This window comes from Dipodomys merriami, unplaced genomic scaffold, assembly GCF_024711535.1.
Source record: "Dipodomys merriami isolate MVZ:Mamm:240054 unplaced genomic scaffold, mDipMer1.0.p SCAF_10, whole genome shotgun sequence".
Taxonomy (NCBI): domain Eukaryota; kingdom Metazoa; phylum Chordata; class Mammalia; order Rodentia; family Heteromyidae; genus Dipodomys; species Dipodomys merriami.
In genome coordinates this window covers 46,741,020-46,762,817 of record NW_027202271.1, presented here as the reverse complement: position 1 = coordinate 46,762,817, position 21,798 = coordinate 46,741,020, and the positions used below count along the sequence as shown (strand labels likewise).

Here is a 21,798-nt window from a genome sequence, read left to right as displayed (position 1 = left end):
TGACAGAATGTTTCATGGCCCATTTTCATCAAACTCAATTATTGTGCTTCATCTTCACAAGCAGAACTTTTACTTTGGTTAAATTAAAACACATAAATATTTGATGGGAAAAGGTCATGTTTTATTTATTAATGAAAAGACATGTTTTCCCCACAATGCTTTCTATTCATACGTTTTTGAGGTAGTATTGTTGTGCATGTTTTGGTCCTGAACAAGAAGAGCAAGTTCTAACACATTAACTTGTTATTAGAATTTATCTCTTTTCATGCATAAGAAATTCATTCTTTTAGAAGTTAATCCTTTTTCTCTACAGGGAACATACTATCTCCTTAGGAATCTGTTTTTACTTTCATTTGGTCTGAAATTGCTACATAGCATTGTTGTACTTTCTAAATCATTTTTTAAAGCTACACAAAAGCCCACCAGTTGTTGCTGCTGTCCCCATGTAGGCCCTTTCCTCTGCCTCATACAATAAACACTGTTTATAGCCTGTTTTTACAAAACTTTTTTTAGAGTTTTCAATGAGAATGAGAAAGAATATTTGTTTTCCATTGGAATTCAAAGTTTCATGATAATGAATGAAAATAAAGTCAGGTAAATGTGAACAATAATGATACAAGGTGATCATTTCACTTATGAAATCCATAAATTTCTGAATAGTAAGCTAAATTATTTCCCACCTCCTTTTGTTATCATTTTTAGTAAGACTTAAACAAGAAGAGAGTCAAACACCAGTTGTTGCCATCTTTCTTGGAAAGCAGCTGGAAAGCAAATTTTTACCAGATTTCCCTTAGAGAATCTAGCTAACATGAATCTGCCAATACTTTTCTTACTTTCTGCTTTGAAATTCCATTGTGGTGAATATGTGGGGGAGCATCACCACCAGATGACAAAGTACATCTTTATGTGAGAGGAGGAACTAGAATAATACTTAGTCTGAGATTAGCCACAAACAATGGGAACCATGAAGTAGAGAAGAAAGCAGAAAGAAAAAAAATGAATGAAGTACAATTTTCGTTTAATTATTACCAGTATATAGAAAAATAAAAGTCTGTCTTCAGAGACTGTTAGTATTTATTTATCTTTCTGTTTGTGTCACATTGGGAAAGAAGAAACATTGTATGACTCTCCCTTGTTTGATGAACATTCTGCACTGCTGAGAAAGCAAGAGGAGCTATCTCTGTTATTCATATCTTCTCTAGTACAAAGAATTGTAGATAGTTAGCTGTAACATAATAGTATCCAAAGTACATAAAAGAAGTCCTTAAAATCACAGAACCTTAGGACTCAAAAGCACTACGAAGACTGCCTAAGCTCATCATCCATCCAATATTTAAATATTCTGCAACATCCTGATAAGTGAATATCCATCGCATAAGCTTGATGCTGTCTGTAACCACATTCTCACAAACTCTTGTCATCGTCACTGTCCTGAATGACATGATATCTGACTACCAAAAGTCTTCTGTCCTGAAAAGAACAACAATGAAAAACTTTTGTAGGCAAGTCCTGAATATCTCCCAATGATGGGATATAAAAGATAATAATTTCTTCATCTTTCTCCCATTTAAATTCTTTTTTTGGGGGGGGACGGTTGTGGGGCTTGAACTCTGGGCCTGGGCTCTGTCCCTCAGCTCTTCAGCTCAAGGCGAGCACTCTACCACTTGAGTTACAGCACCACTTCCAGTTTTTCTAGTGGTTTATTGGAGATAGGAGTCTCACGGTCTCTCCTGCCCGGGCTGGCTTTGAACCACGATCCTCAGATCTCAGCCTCCTGAGTAGCTAGGATTACAGGTGTGAGCCACTGGCGCCCGGCTTCCCATTTAAATTCTTATGTCAATAGCTTCAAGTATAAAGAAATACTATTTTCCTTCTATCTCTATTTTGCTTGAACGTATAATAAAGTTCTGACAAAGCTGCATAGATCTAAGTATGCATAGATCTAAGTGAACGTACTGTCTCAGCAATTTCTTCAATAATTTCAAAGCTTGTAAGAGACCCTTTGTTAGCCCAAACACACTTTCTAGAAGATAAATGCGCTGCAAAAGACCAGCAAAATAGAGTAATATCAGTAGAAAATAAACTCAAGAAATTATATCTATGAAAACGACATCAAAACAGAAAAGTATTCTTAGAATTAATGAGGTGTTTCTGAACTATTTCAATATCTAGAATATGTCTTAGGTAATTCATACTTGTAGTTTCATTGTTAACTTTTCTTATTTTCCAATTAGACAACCAAATACCACTCTTCTTCAACTAAACCTTAAGCATATGACCCCATTTTCCTGTTCTTTACCTAGTTTTTGTTTCTGTACTCAACAAGAGCTCACTCTGTTTAACTTCTAAGTTTTTTTTTCAATGAAGTCCTAGTTTTACTTGCACATTTTTCACGAGCATCAAATAGTAGGTGATCTTTCAAGCTTGAACAGCAACAGTTGTATCGCTGAGGAAGGATTTCTTATTTCAAACTGTGTAGGTAATGATTTACAGCTATTTTTAGTAATTCTCAAAATGACAGCTCCTTGAATTTTTCTGTATGCAGAAAAATTTGCTGGAATAGCATCTTTCAGACCCTGGGAGGTTCATCCCAATTCTTCAAATGAGGGAGCAAGGGAATGCTCTAAAATCCTTATTCCAAAGGGAATTGACCACTTCAACATTATCTTGTGATACATGTGAATGTTTGAGATGTTACCCCAAATACCTGTGACCTCTTGAGGCCTGGAATTTGTGGGACAATATGAACCTATGAGTGGAATGAAATTACTAACAGTCCTTGGACATCCTCAGACCAAACCTAATAAATTGAAGCTATGACAGCAGTTGAGCTCCTCTAAAGAAAACTAACAATATTCTTCAACATCTATCTTCATATAGCCCTCAATAAATGGTAGCCTAAAGTACAACAGATAGAAGAGGGCAGTAAACAATAATTAATGAACAACCTTTTGAGATTCTGAATGTTATTTTAAAAATACATGTGGGTACCATCTGCTATTGGGAAAGGGAGATGTAGAGAAGAAACAGTAAAAGGGGAAAGGGAAGGAAGATCATAATAGGCAAGATAGGCAAAAAGTAGAATTTTGCTTTGGAATGAAGAAAAGTAAGTGTATCTATATACCTTTTGATAATTTCCATACTCAAAACTCTTCAGTAGATCAACATCGTCTACAGGATAAATTTTGACCTCTTGAGACTGAAGTTTAGAGATCTGGACAGAACTTATGTCTCATTGCATACATCTAATTTATTGATTATCCTTTGAATATTCCCTTTGTGTTCTTCTTATCTTTACTCCCTAAAGACAATCTTATATACCCATCATGACACAGCCTCAGAGACTAAGTTTTCTGTATGAGGCACTTATTGGCCTTTATCTTTAGCATATTCACTTAATACTTCTTAACAGTACTTTTTCTTTCCTTCCTTTTTTTCTTCCCTTTCCTCCCCTGCTTCCTCTTCTCCTCCCTTTTCCTCCTCCTTTCCTTTTCCTTCCCTTCCTTAGTGTCATATGTCAAGAAAAAAGCATCACTTATCTTATTAATTAATAACAAGACAGACTAGCTAGGGGATCTTATTTTCCTGCTAGCTAACTTCTTCAGGAAAGTGAACAAATGTCAATGGCTAAAGCCAACCAATGGGATGAGATTATGGGAAGAATGCCCTTCCTGGCCTCATTTGTCTCACAGGTCTCAATGTTGTTTGCAGGTCCATGGGAAGTGCATGTGTAAGCACAATACAGCAGGCAGCAACTGCCAGCACTGCGCACCCTTATACAATGACAGGCCCTGGGAGGCAGCTGATGGAAAAACAGGGGCTCCTAATGAGTGCAGAAGTAAGTAACAAGATCATAATACTCAAATGCCTTCTTGTAGTAGAAACTTGCCTGTGAACCCATTGTTATCTCTAAAAACAAAATATGAAGTAATGGGTGTCAGAGACTATAACTTACACAATCACCACTATTATTTCTTCAAGCATTGGTAATAGTTTGCAAAGATGCTAATAGGATTGATTTGCCAAGAATATGTTATCTATTTGCTCAGATACTTTGTGGTACCTAAATAAGTACTCTCCTTGAGAACTTGATATAATGGAACCATAAGAGACTAAGGATTATAGGTGAGCTCTGGAACTCTAAAGAAAATGGTTATTTTTAATTTAGTTCTCAGAACAAGTCAATGAAGCAAGTAGTGTTCATCCCATTTTTGAGACCTGGAAACTGAAGCTCATTAAGTGCCTTGCCAAAGTTAATAAATGAAAGAGTCAGGAATTGTTGATCCCAAGTCTTAAGACTCCAGTTAGATAACTTTTCCCATAATATCATCATGTTTTCTTTTCACTTAATAATCTTATAATGATGGATCAGATTTGAAATTAAATCACTAAGAATGAGATTTTTTTAAGTAGGACTAACTCTGGGTTTGAGATTAGAGATTAGATAGGCAAGTAAAAAATATTTGAATACAAACTACTTTTCTATTTGCAATTTTAAATGTTGAGAGAAATTCACATGTCCTTAGTAATGTTTATATTCATAAGCTTCATTTTTTATAAGGACTTTTAAAGACAAGTACTATGGGTGAAGTTGTGAGAAATCTCTTACCGTGCATAATTTCGAGTCAAATTGATTTATTTCATTTCTAGGAAATGTAAAGGATTTCCTCAAAGCATGAATCTTAAATTATCTTACAATACATGTTTTTAAAGATATGAATCTGGTCAAAATATCATAACACATCAAGGAAACAATGAAAAACAATAGCATACATATTTTCAAATACAGTTGACTTCCACAAAAAGTCTAGATTCTTACTATAAATCAGTCATCAAGAGAATCTAAAGTATTTCTCTAAAATTCCTGGAGTCCCATTCTGATCCTTTCGTCAGAAGTCTACTTCATATCTAAAATATACATAGAACAGAGAGACAAATCACTTGATGCTACTGACTGATGATCTTAGAAATGCCATTGAGCACCAGGCACTGGTGGCTCACGCCTATAATCCCAGCTACTCAGGAGGTTGAGATCTGAGGATCATGGTTAAAAGCCAGCCCAGACAGGAAAGTCCACCAGACTATTCTCTCCAATAAACTATTCAGAAAAGGCCAAAAGTGGAGCTGTGGCTAAAGTGCTGGAGCACTAACCTTAAGCCAAAGAAGCTCAGGGACAGTGCCCAGGCCCTGAGTTCAAGCTCCAGGACCAGTACAAAATCAAGCAAATAGAAATGCAACTGAGCAATGATTACATAACACAACAAGCTTCTTCTGTAAGAAAGTGAGGTGTTTAGAGCTAATTGCCTTATAGTCACCAAAATGAGAACAGTTGGGGTACAGTACTCTATAGAAGATTAGTCATGCCTGCCCCCCAGACATTTCTTTCCAGGCTCTTGAGTGAACATGAATTCTGCCTTGGATCTTCCATATAATTTGTCATTTTCAAATAATGCCAGATAGCCTTGGCTTTTCTTAGCAAGGTCAGGAGACCCACAGTGATGACCCTTGGGAAATAGCAAGACTGCAAGTGGTGAAATGTTACCATCAAAAAGGGAATAGAGCTGGGTGTTGGTGGCTCATGCCTGTAATCCTAGGTACTCAGGAGGCTGAGATCTGAGGAACATGGTTTGAAGCCAACCCACGCATAAAAGTCCTCATGAGACTCTTATCTCCAATTAACTACTCAAAAACCAGAAGTGGAGCTTTACCTCAAAGTGGTAGAGTGCTAGTCTTGAGCAAAAGAGCTCAGGGACAGTGCCCAGACCCTGAGTTCAAGCCCCACAACCAACAGAAGGAAAAAAAAAGCAAATAGAAATTATGGTTACTTACTCATAGTCTTTCCAAAATACAGTTTCAAGACAACCAGACTAACCCTGCCTGAATAAACAAATTATACTTTGTTAACTTCCCTGCATATCCTAACACTAACTTTTTTACCCTATTGAGTAGTAATCTATTAAAGGCAAGGGGAAACAAGATAATGAGTATGGAGAAGCTAGACTTCTCATCATGTTCCTTTTTACATTTTTATTCCTATACTGTATACACTATTCACAAGCTATAAATATGATTAATAGGAGAAGGTATCTTATCCTATTTTTAATTCCTTGTGTCCTTCCTTTGCTTCTTTTCTGCAGCCTGCAAATGCAATGGGCATGCTGATACCTGTCACTTTGACATCAGTGTGTGGGAGGCATCAGGGAATCGCAGCGGGGGTGTCTGCAACAACTGCCAGCACAACACGGAAGGTCAGCACTGCCAGCGCTGTAAGCCTGGCTTCTACCGTGACCTCCGCAGACCCTTCTCTGCTCCAGATGCTTGCAAAGGTAAGTGAGCTCATGAGGCCTAGAATAAAGGGTGTTTTATACAAAAGAGATGAGTCATTCCTTCCTTCACTTCCCTGGTCCACAGGAGAGAGGTCATGAAATTCTCAGACAAGAGATATCAGTTTTATTTCTCCATTGATAAGGGATAAGAATTTTCAACCCAATTAGGCAAAAACAGTACACTATTCATGAAGTAAAATCATTGAAATAAAATCCATGAAGTAAAATAATTTCTTTAGCATCATATTTGAGGGAACAAGATGATGAATAAAAGAGAAATAAGAAAACAGCAGCCAATAGTTGCAATCCTGTAATCCAAATTACTCAGGAGGCTGAGATCTAAGGACTATGGCTCCAAACCAGCCCAATAAAGTAGTTTATCTCCAATAAACTACTCAGAAAAAAAAAAGCCAGAAGTGGCACTTTGCTAGCCTTGAGCAAAAGAAGTTCAGGGATAGCATCCAGGCCCTGAGTTCAAATGCAGCAAAGAGAAAAAGAGAGAGACAGAGAGGGAGGGGTAGAGGGGGAAGGAGAGAGGGGGGAGAGGGAGGAAGAGAGAGAGAAAGAGAAAAGAGAAAGTTTTATGAGGATCTGAAGATTTAAGAAAAGTGAATAAAAATTAGATAAAAATTAGATAATATATGGAATAGAATTAATAAAACAGTGCTTATATGCAACTGGGTTATCCTACCATTGTTTTCTATGAGGAACTTGGACATCTTAAATACCCAACAGGTTCTGGTTTCAATATGAATGTACTTTGGTTGACACTGCTCCTATGCCTCCATGTGGCTTAACTAATTTGGAGCCTACCAGTAATTTCATGCTCTCCCCACAAACACTAAACGCTTACAGAATGGGTACAGCTTTTTTGTTGGCATAACTCCAAGAAAAAGTTTATTTTTAAAAAGAACAGATTTTAAGGGATCCACCTAATCATATGCCTGGTCTGCTACACATGACTATGAAGAGTGAAAGCAGAGGCTGACTGATGTTGAATGGATAAACAGCTCAAATAACTACATTGGTATTTACATGTCTACCAGCCGGGAAATTATAAGACAACAGAAACAACTCAGGAGTACAAATAGAGATTGATTACCGTGCTCTTCCTTTTCCTATCAAGGAAACCATGTTCTAACCCCAAAATGGGGACAGGAAGAGAGCGATACAATGGAAAATGAACATTAAAAATCCTTGAGTTTGTGGCCTGTTTTGTTTTTAAAAGAAAAACCGAACATTGCTCTTTAAAGCTACACATTTTTTGGAAGTGGCACTGTGGCTCAAATGCTAGAGTGCTTGCCTTGAGCTGAAGAGCTGAGGGACAGTACCCAGAAGTTGTTCAAGCCACACATTTTTAACTTCATAGAGGAGAAAGTAATGGCTTCTGAATTCCACAAAGGGAGTATGAAGTAACATGAGTTAGGGATGCTCCCAGCAAGACAACCACCAGTGCTAAAAAAGAAATGGAAAAAAGAACAGACACAAAGGTAAGAATGAGCAGGGAGGGCACCACAGCAGTATGAACATAACAGTGGCAAAGCATGAGAGGTTGGCTAGAGTTGTCTGACATCTCAGCAAATGAACAAGGGTAATTCACGCATTGACCTACCTACCCAAAGTAGTTGAAAACCAGTCAATATCCTTCATTTGGTATAACTGACTGGGACTGCAAAGTGGATATTTACAGGTTATATTCAAGTTATCAGAGAACCAAAACCATTGCAATACACTCATCAGCACCATATGAAGACATTCTAGAAACAAGTACACAAAAACCCTGAAACATAATAATGTAATTGTAATATATTTTTCTGGATGAGCTCCTCAGCTTCTTGTCTTGAGATTACCTACTGAAAGACTTAAAATTACAACCTACTAATAAGTCACATTGCTAATCACTCCTAGTATGGTTTCCTTACTGGCACCTTCTTACAGAAAACTACTCTGGTCCTTTTCTTTCCTTTTCTGAGCCTGCACTTGATCTCAACACTTGGTAGCAATCCAATTCCTCTATCTAAATATTCTCCATAGTATATTGCTTGATTGGTAATATATTTGACATTTTGTTGTTTAGTAATATTTGCATATCACTAATTCCTTAGCAAATATATCCCTGTATTATTTTTAGTTATTAACTCTGATAATAAAGTTTATTAAACATAAGTTAATAAAACTAACATATATTTAGTACTTACAATGTAACAGGTTTGTGCAAGGTTCTGATGGAGATATTGCTAAAACTTTTTTCCTTATTAATTTCACGAGTTTGAGGCCAACTTAGGCTTCCTAGTGATATCCTGTTAGAAAGGGCAGGGGAGCAAAGGGGATGTGAAGTAAGGAGAACAGAAACAGAGAATAAGAACAAAACCCAAGCATAGTAACACAGGCCTATAATCCTAGCAGTGGAGATGAGGCAGGTGGATCACAAGTTTGAGGGAAGCCTGAACTACATAAAGAAAAATAAGTTTGATATTTAAAAAAAATTAAACTATTTCAGTGTGTGGTTCCATCACCAACATTCACAATGTTATTTAAAATAATAATTTTATTATATTTGTCCTACTGTTCTTAACAGGGCAGAAAAGTAACTACTCCTCAGTTTGGTCCACAGACTAGCCTCATTGCATGTCTGGTTGTTTAGAAATGTACAAACTGTGATTTCAAGGCAGACCTACATCATCAAATATGCACCTTAACAAAACTCTCACATCCAATTCTGAGAATGCTGTAGGCTGCTTTTCAACAAAGATTAAAAGCATTTGAGCCAAGTATGTTGGCTCACGGCTATAATCTGAGCTACTCAGGAGATTGAGATTTTAGGACTGTGGTTCAAAGCCAGCCTGGGCAAGAAAGTCTGTGAAACTCTTATCTCTATTAAGCACCAAACTGCTAGAGCTATAGCTTCAGTGGCAATGCTAACCTTGAGTACAGAAACTCATGGATGGTGCTAAAGCCCAGAGTTCAAGCCAAGCCCCGGGACCAGCACATTAAAAAAAAAATTAGCACTTATTCAAGAATTAAATTGTTTAACTACTTTGTTCACTTGAACACCATAGTTAACCAGGCATCCAACAGATTTTGGTAGGAATTACATGTCTCTAAATTTAGGATATGATAAATTAATCAAAAGCTTCTTTACTTCAGGATTTCTCAGGGCCATATTTATATGAAGATTTCATCTGAAGAGACATTTTCTAGAAGGTTCTGCATATTGATTTCTAATATCCATGTATTAGAGGCTACAGTTATATAATAAAGAAATTAATAAATCTTATGTTTCTGACAATAAAATAATGACATAGTATTAACTAGCCCTGAGCAATCTCTAGTCTGTATCTTCTCTAGAGTTGGAACTACTGAAAATCTGAAGAAGCAGCCCAGAAAAATGTAAAGTATATGTTACAGCTCATTTTAACGTAGAAAACATTTAGAGTGTCTCCTTTTTATCAGACACTGAGTTGTACATGGTATCTGTTCAAATGATAAGGTCTTCCCTAAAAGATCTTACATTCTACATTGGGAGAATTTGACAGTAGTAGATCATTTCAGTGCAATAAGGTGGTAATAATGATGAATAATAGAACAATAATGACTATTATACTAGAATACATTTGCAGATGAATATTGTTTTCTTTCAATGTCCAAAGGACAATTAACTCATTCCAATTTTGTTGAGTGCTTTGATATAAAAACTATTGTGATCCTCACTCTACAGAAAGTCAGTATCACTGAAAAGATACCGAGTGCCTTAAAGAGAGTATGGAAGTGGGTGGGACAGTTTAAAGGACTTCCTTGAGGAAATTTACCAAATATTTCTTTGAGAGATGCTTTTTTTCCCCAAAAGTACTGAAACATAAAGCTTGTACAGCTTTTCAATCTAAGTGGTACTTTTGCTGCCTTTAATGAGTTGATCTAGAAAATAAAATGAATTAATGATACATTTTATTTAGGCCTATTAATGTATTCAACAAATATAATGATATACAACTTGGGAATCAGTTTTAGGTAGTTTCCCACTAAATAAGCCAAGAACTTACTGTCCTATTCATAGTCTAGAGTGTTTTTTCCCTATAACTTTCCTGATAAGTACTGTGCTAAATGTGATGGTCCGTATGTGTACATTTTAATTACCATAAATTCATCAAACCTGAATAAACAAGGCCCTGAACCAAATATACTGGCCAGTAAATTTATTCCTGGGGGCAATTAAATCATCTCTGTTCTGATTTCCGCTTTATTTCAACCATGAGCGGAGTCTACTGTGAGACCAGACAATCAACTACACATTTTCGTGCCAAGATATCACTTCTGAGGATTCCAGAATTGTTGTTTGTTTTTGTAAGACAAGTGGGGATCATTGAAACTGAACTTATTTCTACAATTCAAGGGGAAAGAAATGTTTTAAAGAACAGTGCATTTAAGGTCTGTAAACACAAGGGAAAATGTGAATCTCTCCAGCTGAAACAAGAGCTGAGAACAGAAATGGAGGCTTAAATTAGCAAACTGCCAAAGGACGGAAGAAAAATATAGTTCTGAAGTACTTCAAGTAGTACTGAAGTACTTCAGGCAGAATTATCCCTGTTTTGAAATAGCATAGTCTCTTGTAGAAGAACGCATTTGAAATCTCTAAAGACCTTGGTATCATATAATCTACTTGATTTTTCTATGGCAAACATATTAAAAATGTAAGAAAAACTTAACCAAACAGTGATGTAGTGACTCAGTGTTTGGGATGAGGGGATGGGAGGCAATCTGGAACATTTGCCAATTTCTTTTTTTTTTGTGGGCGGGGGGGGGGGGGGGGGGGGGGGTCCGGTCATGGGGCCTGAACTCTGGGCCTGGGTGCTGTCCCTCAACTCTTCAGCTCAAGGCTAGCGCTCTACCACTTGAGCCATAGCGCCACTTCCGGCTTTTTTTCTTTTTGCTTATATGGTGCTGAGGAATCGAACCCAGGGTCTCATGCATGCAAGGCAAGCGCTCTACCACTGAGCCACCTTCCCAGCCCCACATTTGCCAATTTCTATGGATTAAATATTCCCACCACGGTCAATTTTAAGCTACTAGACCATTTTTTTTTCATTAGGAAGGCAGATAGACTCTTAAGGTACAAGTGAGATGGCTTCTGTCCTTTGGACTAAGCTTAGCCTCCGCTTTCATAGCCCACTTCTCTAAACTCAAGCACTTCTCACTGCTCCCTGTGATCACTGGCTTGCAAATCTGGATGTGGATCAGAAACACTCGGGAGCACTTACTAAACATAGGGATTCTTTAAGGCCTGACCTAGATCTCCTGACTTAGAACCTATATCAAAGCATAAGGCTAGAAATCATCATATCTTTACAAGCATTATTAGTGATGTCCAATATCGCCTTTTGGTTTCCTGGCTGGCATCTGAGAACAAATGCATATGCCAGTTCTATTTCTGGGGAGAGCACTGTTCATTTCCATCCTTGAATGAGAGATTGTATGCTAACAATTATCTGTAACTTAATCTACCACTGAATTAGCTGTATCTCTGGCAGAAAATTTTAAAGGATTACCCAAAGTCTGGCTAGACACACTTTTTCTGACACACTGATAAGCATAAATACTGCTTAGCATTTGTGTGCTATCTTCTCCAACTGAACAATGTTTGATATAGGACCTCTGTTTTTCTCCAAGAACATTTATGGCAGAAATTTAAGATGTCTGTTTTCTATGTAAGCATTTCAAAATAAACACTTGGTAATTCTAACTAGAGAACTCCCTCTTATTCATGATGTATAAATTTATTTGGTCATAAATACCTTATACTTTAAACTGAGTTATCGTAATGTAATAAAATTAGTTGACCATTACAATGACATTTTGTTTGGCTTCCATACTGACATACTTTAGAATGTAGCATTAAGCTTCTTGTAGGTATGTTATGGCATTGGTATTTTAATAATTATTGAATAATCATTGAGATCATGAAATATCTCCTTCCCCATCTCTCCATTTTAGCGCTAAAGGATATGATAAATGCTGCATGGATAGAAAATTGAGTAGGAAATTTTAATAACTATTCCATAACAGTGTAGTGCAGAAAAATGTCTTTTTTAGTAGAACATGTTTTAAAGAGATATTTAAAGAAATGCCTTTCAGAACAGAATTAGCTCCCTCTTCAGTACACAGCCAATTAGCTGTGTCCTGACTTCTATGTCAAGATACATGGGTCAGAGGGCAGGGGGAGGATAGGATGGGAAGGGGAAACAAAAGAGGAGGCTAAAATGCTTGATGAGAAATGTACTCATTATCTTGCTCATGTAATTGTAACCCTTCTGTACAGTATTTTCACAATAAAAGAAAAAAGAAAAAAAAGATACATGGGTCATGAGGCTTGAATTCGGTGCCTGGGCACTGTACCTAAGCTTTTGTGCTCAAGATTAGTGCACTAACACTTTGAGCCACAGCTTCACTTCTGGTTTTCTGGTGGTCAATTGGAGATAAAGATCTCACAGACTTCCCTGCCTGGGCTGGCTTTGAACCATAAGCCTCAGATCTCAGCCTCCTGAGTAGTCAGAATTACAGGAAGTAAGCCACCAGCGCTCAGCTTCATAATTTTTAAATATTGTAAGATCTACCAAGATAACACTTACTACTTGGTTATGGTTACCCAAAACAATTTAGCATCTTTGTGAAAAAAGGATCTGTCATCCAAAACTCTTTTGCTTTTTTGCTTTTTCTTCTTTTCTTCTTTCTGGTTTAGGTGAAAAGTTCTCAAGTGATAGAAATGAAAGTACCTGAATGGGAACTATCTTTCCATCCTTCGCAGTCTAGTCATGAGTACCTTCTCACAAGGTTCTCAGGAAGAATTTGTACATTATTAACTCATATATCTGTCCAACAATAATTCATTCTCCCTATAGTACAATGAGCCTTCTCTTTCAGTTTCTTACAAGTAAAAATTATATCTAGAATACCTTACCACACCACATCTAGGAACTCATAGGCACTTTCTATTTTTTACTCTTGTGTCTGTGTCCAGTCCATCTTTTCCCAGAACTCCCTGAAGTCTCTTCAGATAGTAACTTAGTGGACTTTTTCTTTCAAACTGTAGTTTTGGCAAAGGCACCATGAGTTCATTTTGTGTCATATAAACAGTATAGCCGTCTTTGGTTTATATTCAAAGTAACTGTGAGTGACACCGGCATAGAATCAATATGAAGTAACTGTTTTTGAAAAGGAAACTTTAAATAGAATCAGTGAGGTGACAGCAATAGTTGGAAAACCTTAATCTTAGCTTTTTCTTTTAAACTAAGAAACAAAACCAGAGGGTTAAGAAGTGAAAAGAGTAGAGAAAAAATAGGTATATGTAATAATTATAACAATCATTTAAAAAACATCAAATAAACTGGGTATGGTGGCACATGCCTTAATCTTGGCTACAGGAGAGGCAGAGGCAGGAGCTTCTTGAGTTTGAGGCCATTCTAACAAAGTTAGTAAGATGCAATTTCAAAAATACAAAATAAACACACACACACACACACACACACACACACACACACACACACACACAAAGAAAAAAGAAAAGAAAAACTACGAAAGGACCAAGGTGAGAGAGGAGAATGATTCCATTAGTAATGTTAGGCTCTGGGTTCAATCTCTAGTACTGAAAAAAATTAAATAGCACATATTAAAATTCATCCTTCAAAAGGAGAACCTTTTCAAATTGATTAATAAAAGTCAAGGTAGGGAAGAGAAGTGGGAGAAGTCATAATGTTCTCTGCATTGATTTCCAAACAGAAAATGTAATTTATTCAATAAATAATATGCCATTCTATATTTGATGAGAACAAGCATTAAATAATCAAGAATTGGAAAAAATCCAAAAAATCAGACAAATTAGGAAAGGCATAAAAAAATAATACTAGCATTTGTTGAGTGATGACTATAGACAGGCTGGCAATTTACGTAAGTTATCTCTATTAGCAGTCCATGAGTTATAAGTGCCTTTTTAATTTACACATACGGAAGGATAGACAGTAAGGCTCAACTTGATGGGAAAGATTATTTAAGTTCATACAACTAGTCAGTGCTAACCCAGGTTTGTTTGAACAACTTTATACAGGTGGGTGCCAGTAGCTCATACCTGTAATCTTAACTTTCCAGGAGGCTAAGATCTAAAAATCACAGTTCAAAGCCAGCCAATGCAGGAAAGTCTGTGAGACTCTCATCTCCAGTTAACCACTAAAAAACTGGAAGTGGAGCTGTGGCTCAAGTGATGGAGTACTAATCTTGAACACAAAAGTTCAGGGATATTGCCCAGGCCTTGATTTCAAGCCCCAGGACTGGCATTAAAAAAAAAATCCAAATTGAAGAACTGCATTCATCCTCAGGAATGTTAGTACAACAAAAAATTGAGGTGACTGAGGTATTCCCAATAGGCCAATGAAAAAGAAATACTAATGAACTGTGAGAGGAAGATAATAAATGTACTCAATTAACTAAGAAACTTCTCAGGGAAGAAGGCAAAAGTTTTCTACAGATACTCTAAAGGTACAAGAGCATACAGTAGTATAGCAAAACAAAATGTACTATCTTTAAACAGCTATAATTAGATATAATTACATGAAGGAAAAGAAAAGAAATATCAACTATATTAATGTGAGGAAACAAAATTGTTCCTAGTGAGAGGCATATATAGATGGAGAATGTCTCCTGAAGAGTTAAAATGCAGAGCTTTTATTACAAATATGAACAAATAAAACTGACTGAGTGAAACATTAAACATAGGAAAGTCATGACCTGGTGATTTAAAATAATCTATTGTGTTTTGACCGTTTTTTTATGGGGGGAGGGTATGTTTTCTGCTTCTGTTACCTTGGTATTATGAGCTGTGATGCAAAGAAACTAAAAACCCAGGGCTGGGAAGGTGGCTCAGTTGTAGAGTGCTTGCCTGAGGCCCCAGGTTCAATTCTCAGCACCACATAAGCAGAAAAGGCCAGAAGTGGAGCTATAGCTCAAGTGGTAGAGTGCTAGCCTTGAGCTGAAACACTGAGGGACAGCGCCCAGGCCGAGTTCAGGCCCCATGACTGACGAAAGAAAGAAAGACTAAAAATCCTATAGAAGGATTTGTACGGGTCTTTCAAGCGGTTTATCAAAACATAAAATCACAGTTGTTACTTACAGAGAGGATCATTCATTCAACAAAGACAGAATTGGTAATATGGGTCAGGTGTGGTCCTAGGGTTTTGCAGATACATACATGTAAAGATGTGGCTTCTACTTTCTTGGCAGTACAGAGATGGAAATGAGACAAAAATTATGAAGAGATGGCTGAAGATCAAACACCATCAATTTGTTAAAAATTTAAGAAATATTTATTTTTTTAATGAATTGACTAGGAAGTAAAATCAGGCTCTAGTGAGGGTATACAAGTAAGATCAGGAAGGACTAATGAAGAAGGTAAATGAAGATGAATATGGCCAAGGTTACTTATTTGTATATGTGAAAACAGGACAATGAAACCTGCTGAAATTGTTTTAAGAAGGGGAAGTGAGGTAAAGGAGAGTGATACAGGGATGAAGGATGATTGGGATACATTACACTACTAGGTGGAAATACTGTTCACAATTACATCTAAAGTTTTCCAGCAATAACATTTGGCTATATACTCAAAAATGCTTTCTTTAGTTTAAATTAAGAAGCAAACCAAGAGTATAAAATTGTATTTTTTAACTGCATAAGAGCTCTTAGATATACCCAGGAATAAATAGTAACTGGCTCAGTTACAACTAGTTAACAGGAAAGGAATGACACAAAAATCAAAAAGAAGGTCTGAGCAGCAGTCACTTAGTAAGGAACTAAAGATAAAAAGTATGACTTTAGTATTTATCTGCATTATATATTCAAAATTTTAAAGAAGACATCTAGGAAATGTTGCTCTGCATTACAGTCATTTTTTAAAAAGCATTAAGTAAGATTTGTGCAGATCTTATGCATAAATGAATTTTCCTCTTTTTGTGGGATGGACAACTCATTAGATTGAGTTTCAGTAAATAAAAGACAAATCTTAATTTAGATTACTACTTCCTTGTAAGGTTATTCAAGCATAATGGTAATTGAAATTAAATATACCTTGAATGTTATAGAACTAGCACTGAACACTATAGGTGTAACATTTCCAGGATCAATAGAAACAAGTTCCATGGGAACTATATTACCTTTCACAGAATAAAGTTCACTTATCATTTTTGTCTCTATTTTTTTTCTGGCTGTTCAGCTACCAGCAGAAGTAGTTGATAGTACAAAGAAAGGAGTAAAAAAAAAAAAAAAAAAAAAAGAACAAAAAAAAGAGAGAAGACTCCTTTTATCTACTCTAACTTCACACTTAATATATTTGTAACAGCTCATACTATTTTCTCTCTGCTTGGAGCTGCATCTCATACTCATCTCCTTTCAGTTATATTTCCTCTAAGAAGCTTAGCCAGCAACTGGGCAGCTTTTGAAATGAATTTGTTATTAAAAATTCTCCCATCAGAAGTTCTGTAGGGCCTTGGCCTTTTCAGGAGAGAATGATGTTGGGAGCCTGGGAGGCACGGCGAAAGGAGTGGCCACCGGGTGGTGGTGAAAGGTCTCTTTCCCAGCTAAGGGCCTTGAACTTTGAGTTCTGTTTTTAGAAAAGCTAAATCAGTAGCAAATACTTTCAGGGTATTTTGCTCCCAATGTAGCTTTTACTAACAGAGAAGCAAAAGTTAGCGCTATCAGGTAATACTGAGGAGTCCTGAGAATTTAGAGGTAAATCTGCCAAGCCCAAGGGGTTGTTCTTACAGCAACCTTGGTAAAAGAGTGGAAAACATTCGGACAACTAGAGTTCCTCCAAATGTGGCAATAAAAATGGAGTGGCAGCAATGGTTTCCTCCTCACTGAAGGCTTTAGCAATTCCATCAGAATCAAGGGAACCATAAAGGTTCCTGGCATTTTGTCCTTGAATTTATATATTTACTATGTCCCTGAAAGTAGACAGCTATAAGTTTTGTCCTGAAAAACACTGCTGTGTACTTCGTTGCACACAGCAGAGCCACAGATCACACTCTACTTTTTCTCATCATAGACTGGCCTACAAAATGAGAAATAGTGGGATGATATATTCTACCCCAGGAAAGGAACATGAAAATTAATTCTAAAGAATTAGGAGTAGTCAAACCTGTGCTCCTGTTTCCCAGCATACTCCTCCCAGGTATAAGGCAAGCAGTATACTGGCAAAGCCAGTGAGATCATTTATTTCCTTAAAAGAAATAATAATCCACACCTGCAATAAGGCAGTTACTGCTCTTTCCTCGTGTTCTCAGGCACAGTTATAACTAGTTATAACACTTAGTGCCCTGTATTTATTTGTACATCTCTCTCCTCTTAAGAGATTTTAGTCTTAGTATTTATTTTTGTATTTTTAGTTTCTAACAGTTTATGTTCAAACTAAACTTCAAGAACACTTTGACAGAGAAAGGAAGAAAAGAAAGAGAAAGAAAAAGAAAAAGAGAGAAAGAGAGTGGGAAAGAAAGAAAGAAAGAAAGAAAGAAAGAAAGAAAAAAGAAAGGAAGGAAGGAAAGAAAGAAAGAAAGAGAAAGAAAGAAAGAGGGGCTGGGAAGGTGGCTCAGTGGTAGAGCGCTTGCCTTGCATGCATGAGGCCCTGGGTTCGATTCCTCAGCACCACATAAGCAAAAATAAAAAAGCCAGCAATGACACTGTGGCTCAAGTGGTAGAGCACTAGCCTTGAGCGGAAGAGCTGAGGGACAGCGCCCAGGCCCAGAGTTCAGGCCCCACGACCAGACCCAAAAAAAAAAAAAAAAAAAAGAAAGAAAGAAGGAAGGAAGGAAGGACAGAAGGAAGGAAGGGAAACAGAAAGAACTTTTTGGTGAAGGTATTAGTGGATGAGGTAATAGAAGAATGTATGGGTAGATGGCATTTTTAGAATAATAGTTTGAAGCCAAGAGCTGTAATCCATTACTCAGGAAGCTGAGATCTGAGAATCACAGAAGCCAGCCCAGGCAGAAGACAATGAGGTTTTTATCTCCAATTAACCAGGGAAAAGACACAAGTAGAGGTATGGCCCAAGTGGTAGAACACCAGCCTTGAATGAAAAAAAAAAGTAAGAGCTCATGGCTTGAGTTCAAGCTCCCATACTGGCACAACAAGAACAAATAATAATAATTGTTTGACCCAGGTAATTTTTATCATTTCCTACACTTCTTATTCAAACCTCAAAGCACCCTGTGGCAAAGATATCATTATTCTTATATCATTAGTAAGAAAATTGAGAATTGTCAGGTTTCATTAAGTCTTATAATAACCCTCAAAACGAGAACATGAACTCACCCAGTCTGACTCCCAAGCTTCTGCTTATACTAAGTTTATTATATTGCCTCTTTTATTTTCTGTCTTCTTAAGAGAGCTTATAAGCAATTTTCAAACAGCTGTATTTATTATTAGCCCTTGTGATTGAAACAAATATTAGCTTTACAGCCTATGAATGTAGAAGGTTGTTTAAAAATGTGTCCACATGCTGTTTGATTGAGTGTTGTATTTCCTGTTAGAAGGCTCTCAGAGCAGCTTCGTGTCCTTTTTCCTGTATGTAACTGCTCCAAAGAGAGGCAGTGCTAACCAGCATAGATGTATTAATGCAAATAGAATTTGAAGATCTAATTTGAATGTATTAATGCAAATTACTGCAGATAGAATTTGAATTAGCAAATAATACAAATTTATTGTGAACCAATTATGAAATCTTTTGTAAAATATTTATTTCCTCTATCTCAACTGCTTTGAATTTTTATTATTCCTTTAGGTGTTCTTTCCATAGTACCTCCTAGTAAATAGTGAACTATTCAGTGTAAGTCATTTGCACTTTTAAAGAATGGTTGTGACATTTGGTCATTAAAATAACATTTTCACTTTCTCACCATGGTTGAGAGAATAGTTTAAGGTGACTGTTGTAGGGGAAAATGATGACTACAATATTGAATGACTTGCTATCTAGATAGGCCACACAGCTCCTAAATATATTTGGTTGCCACTGGAAAGCACAATTTCAGCTTCTAAGGACATTTTCTCAATAATGAAAATTATAACAAAAAGAATAAAGTTCAGTCTTTACTAATGGGATTCATATCTATAACAAGAAGGCAAAGCTGAAGTCAAGGATTTATGTCATTCTGGGTCATAACTGATATTCCTCATGAAAAGTGCATGCTCTAGTTGCAGTTTGAATCAACAATCAGTACAAAGTATATACTGGAACTCAAAACTGAACCAGAACTTAAGAAAGGCCTTCCTCTGCTCAAGCAAGAAGAAAATATATTTGCATTCTGGGAGAAAATAAGAACTACACATCAGATATTGACTGCTGGCAAACTTCAGGACTTAGGTATGCAAGGCAAGTCTTAGTGTGCTGGCTGAAAGATGTCAGGCCTTCTGCCTGGAGCTAGTTCTGCATAGTTTCCCAGTGGTATTTTCATCTTGTAATTATGCAAAAAGTCACACTGACAGAAATCCACTAGCACATGTGATAGAATCACATTCTTCTCTGGCCATTCCTGAAATGTGTGTAGGTTTTAAAATACAGGGTCTTACAGAGGGGTCAACTCCTAAAAACACTCAATTTCCTATTAGTAAAAAAATTATCAAAGCAGGATGCCATTATACTATTATGGATTAAGGTCCTATAGTATCTCTCCTCTGACTCAATCAGTCTTCCCTAGCTGCTATCAAAAAACAAGCTGACTTAACAAAGGATATAGTAACTATTTATTTAGTCATCTCAAAATCATAAAACTTTTGTATGTGATTTCATTTAAAGTCATTTCTGGAGATGTTTTGGAGACATCCCTCTACCAAGCACAAGGTCTTAAGATCAAATCCAAGTACCACACACACACACAAAATAATAATAAAATTAAAAATGAAAGAATGACTAAACTCGGGAGTAAAGAACGAACAAAAAAGTGGTAGTAAAGTCATTTCTAAGCCAGACACTGGTGGCTCACACTTGTAATCCAAGCTACTCAGGAGATCTGGGGATCATGATTCAAAGCCAGCCCAGGCAGGAAAAGTCTGTGAGACTCTTACCTCCAATTAACCACCAGAAAACAGGAAGTGGCGCTGTGGCTCAAGTGGTAGAGTGCTCACCTTGAGCTCAAGAGCTGAGGGACAGCACCCAGGCCAGAGTTCAAGCCCCACAACCGACAAAAAAAAAAAAAGTCATTTCTATACTGTTGGCTTATTAATGTACAAACTAAATATAGCAGAGAATATGTGATTGTGGCCCATGTTGGAGCTTATAAATGGCTTGACAGAGGGAGAGAAGGAAAGCACTCATTGTCTATATGAGTGCAAAATGGAACATGATCACAGCTATAAGAAGAAATGTTATTTTTAAAGCTCTGAAGTTTCCAAAGAAAGAACAGGATTATATTATCTTGTTTTCTAAAAGAAGGTGAACCTGCCCCTTTGATAGTCACCTAGAGTGGCTGCCATGGGCTCTCATCTGGGGAGGTAGGAGAGGCTGCTGGATCAAAGAGTGCTGCACCTCACTATTCTCTTCTAGGTATCATGACATCTGAATTTCAAAGTCCTGTCTTGCCAGGAAGGAGGTGCAGCTCAGAGAGTACAGCATCTGCCTAGCAAGCAAGGCCTTGAGTTCAAACTCCAATAATGCCAGAGTAATGAAATGTCATTAACAAGATATTGGCCAACAGAACTCATACTTGAGCACTCTAACCACCCCAAATGGATGAATTGGAACAATGCTCAGAGCTGACAGTTGCAATATATCTTGAATAGGTCTAAGTTTGAAAGACAGATGTGGGGAAAGGAATTGCCCTTTCAGAAATTAATATAGGCACAGAACGGGAAAAAGTGGGGTATGTCCACAAATGGTATTTAATTGGAATAAAAGCTATAAGCAAAGGAGTAATGAAAGGTAAACTGGAGAAGTTCGCTGGGGTCATATTATGAAGGCCTTGAAGGATTTGAGTAAGGAGTGACTACATCTTTTAAACTACAGATGCTTTGTAAATATTAGTTATCATTAATAACTATCATTGCTGGTAGATTGAATGAAGAATATGTGATTCTTCCCAAGAGAATAATTCATATCTTTTACTGAAAAAGCAACATTCACTGCTGTTATACTTGTTTTCGACCAAGGAAGCATTTGAGGATTGGAGGTTACATATAGTAAAGAGTTTTTGCTGGGGCTGTGAAGGTGGCTTAGTAGTAGAGCGCTTGCCTTGCAAACCTGAGGCCCTGGGTTCTATTTCTCAGCACCATATAAGCAAAAAGAAAAAAGTCAAAAGTGGCGCTGTGGCTCAAGTGGTAGAGCGCTAGCCTTGAGCTGAAGAGCTGAGGGACAGTGCCCAGGCCCAGAGTTCAGGCCCCACAACCAGACCCCCCGAAAAAAAAAAAGAGTTTTTACAAATTTCATCCTAAGTAATGCAAGCTTAAGAAC

General features: G+C 37.0%; 1 protein-coding gene and 1 long non-coding RNA gene across 2 annotated transcripts in view; one reads left to right on the top strand and one right to left on the bottom strand.

The window, feature by feature from the left end:
* LOC138805588 (uncharacterized) overlaps positions 1-21,798 on the bottom strand; it is a 77,557-nt gene that overhangs the window by 20,012 nt on the left and 35,747 nt on the right. The window lies entirely within an intron of this gene.
* The window catches only part of Ntn4 (netrin 4), a 98,012-nt gene that overhangs the window by 54,996 nt on the left and 21,218 nt on the right, over positions 1-21,798 (top strand). Inside the window, exons 4-5 of the mRNA XM_069990298.1 lie at positions 3,712-3,838; positions 6,138-6,326. Coding sequence (XP_069846399.1) covers positions 3,712-3,838; positions 6,138-6,326 — 316 coding nt within the window. The remainder of the gene's footprint in view (positions 1-3,711; positions 3,839-6,137; positions 6,327-21,798) is intronic.